General features: G+C 52.4%; 1 protein-coding gene across 1 annotated transcript; it reads left to right on the forward strand.

The window, feature by feature from the left end:
- The first annotated feature begins 1,386 nt into the window (after positions 1 to 1,386).
- Positions 1,387 to 1,689, forward strand: LOC136457378 (uncharacterized). The gene has a single exon (XM_066457409.1). The coding sequence runs from the start codon at positions 1,387 to 1,389 to the stop codon at positions 1,687 to 1,689; it is 303 nt and encodes a 100-aa protein (XP_066313506.1).
- The last annotated feature ends 693 nt before the right edge of the window (positions 1,690 to 2,382 follow it).

Raw genomic sequence — 2,382 nt, forward strand, 5'->3', positions numbered from 1 at the left:
CCTCAGGCCTTCGGTCGACACATCCTCAATGTCACTTTCCCGCCAAGGTACCGACCACCAACCAACATCCCAAAATACTCTGGGGAAATGAACCCCAGACTATGGCTCGAGGATTATCAGCTCGCCTACCAAACCGGTGGAGCGGATAATGATGATTTCATTATCTGCAACCTTCCGTTGTTCCTGGCCGATTTAGCGAACATGGTTGAAACACCTTTCGCCCAATAGAATCCAAAGTCGGGTGAACCTGAAGGAGATCTTCATGGGGGAATTTCTAGGGCACGTACAAGCACCCTAGGAACCCATGGGATCTCAAGAACTACCGATAGAAGGCTAGAGAAACCCTTCGTGGGAACATCCGAAGCTTCTCCCGGTAGTGCAACGAGCTGCCTAACATCGATGACACCGATGTTATAGGAGCTTTCCTATCTGGGACCACCTAAGAGTCCTTGGTTCACGAGCTGGGACATAAGGGCCTAGGAACCACCAAGGAGCTCCTCGATATCGCCACCAGCCATGCCTCGGGCGAAGAGGCAGTTGGAGCGATCTTCTACCGCCTTAAGGGCAAGGCAAAATGGGACGAGGACACTAGTGAAGGCACCTCCCACCATCCCATCAAGAAGAAGAACAAGCAGCGGCACGAGGGCTCATTTGTGGCCGCTGCTAACCATACGGGGGTTGGAAGCCCGCGGAGGGCACTCCGAACCACTTCGAGAAGCTACTCGAGGGGCCATGCCTAAACCATCCCTTCCCCATCAAGCATCTACACAAGGACTATGACCTCATGAAGCGGTTCCTAGCTAGAGGCTCCAACAGAGGGAAGCATGGGAAGGACCCCAACCCAACCACAGATAATGCTGAGGGGAAGGACTAGTGGCTTTTCGATGCTGGATGACTGCCTCATGATCTTTGGAGGGTCAGTAGCCTATGACTCCAAGCATCGTCAGAAGCTCACGTGCCTGTGAGGTCTATACGACCGAGCCGGCCACACCTACCTTCCTCCGATGGCCGGAGTCTGCCATAACCTTTGATCGGACTGACCACTCAAAGAGCGTCCCATAACCAAGGAGATACTCGCTTATGGTTGACCTGATCATTGGCACAAAGTGGCTCACCAAGGTATTGATGGATGGAGGCAGCGGCCTTAACATCATGTACGCCGAGATGCTCGATGCTATGGGTGTTGATCGAGCGTGCATCCAGCCGACCAGAGCGCCTTTCCAGGGCATCATGCTTGGAAAGCAGGCCATGCCACTTGGGCAGATTGATCCACCCATCACCATTAGGGGTCCATCCAACTATAGGACGGAGACCCTCACCTTCGAAGTGGTTGGGTTCCACAGAACCTACCACGCCATCCAAGGATGACCATGTTACGTAAAGTTCATGGCTATCCCCAACTACACCTACCTAAAGCTAAAGATGCCAGGCCCAGGTGGGGTCATCACCATTGGCACCTCCTTCCAGTGTGTCTACAAGTGCGAGGTTGAATGCTATGATCATGCTGCAGCAATCGTTACCTCCGGAGAGCTCACGGCCATAAGGAAGGAGGTCGCCGAAGAAGCACCCAACCCCAAGCGGTCGACCAGGAGTTTCGAGCCAATGGAGGGCACCAAGGAGGTCCTCGTAGACCCTGGCAGCCCCAAGGGCAAAGTGGTTCACATTAGCACCATGATTTCCTCCAAATAGGAAAGCGCGCTCATCGGCTTCCTCCGTGCCAATGGAGACATCTTTGCATGGAAACCCTCAGACATGCCAGGCATTCTGAGGGATGTCACCGAGCATGCCTTGAAGATCTACCCAGGCTCTAAGCTAGTGAAGCAACACCTATGTCGCTTTGATGAGGGGAACATAGGACCATCGGCGTGGAGATCGCAAAGCTTTTGGTGGCTAGATTCATCAAGGAAGTATACCACCCTGAGTGGCTAGCCAATGCCGTTCTTGTATGAAAGAAGAGTGGGAAATGGAGGATGTGTGTTGACTACATGGGTCTCAACAAGGCGTGCCCAAAGGATCTGTTTCCTTTGCCATGCATAGACCATATAGTCGACTCTACCTCCAAGTGTGAAACACTTTGCTTCCTTGATGCGTACTCTGGGTACCATCAAATCATGATGAAAGAGTCCAACTAGCTTGTGACATCTTTCATCACCCCCTTCAGATCGTTCTCTATGCCATGATGCCATTCGGTCTAAAGAACGCTAGGGCTACATACCAGCGTTGTATGCTCAAGTGTTTCAGAGACCTCATCGGGTGGACCATTGAGGCCTACGTAGATGATACCGTGGTCAAGTCCAAACAGGCTGACCAGCTCATAGCCGACCTTGAGCAAACCTCCGCAAAACTCTGAGCAAATGGAATTAAGCTCAACCCTGAGAAGTG

This window comes from Miscanthus floridulus, chromosome 1 (genome assembly GCF_019320115.1).
Source record: "Miscanthus floridulus cultivar M001 chromosome 1, ASM1932011v1, whole genome shotgun sequence".
NCBI classification, from domain to species: Eukaryota; Viridiplantae; Streptophyta; class Magnoliopsida; order Poales; family Poaceae; genus Miscanthus; species Miscanthus floridulus.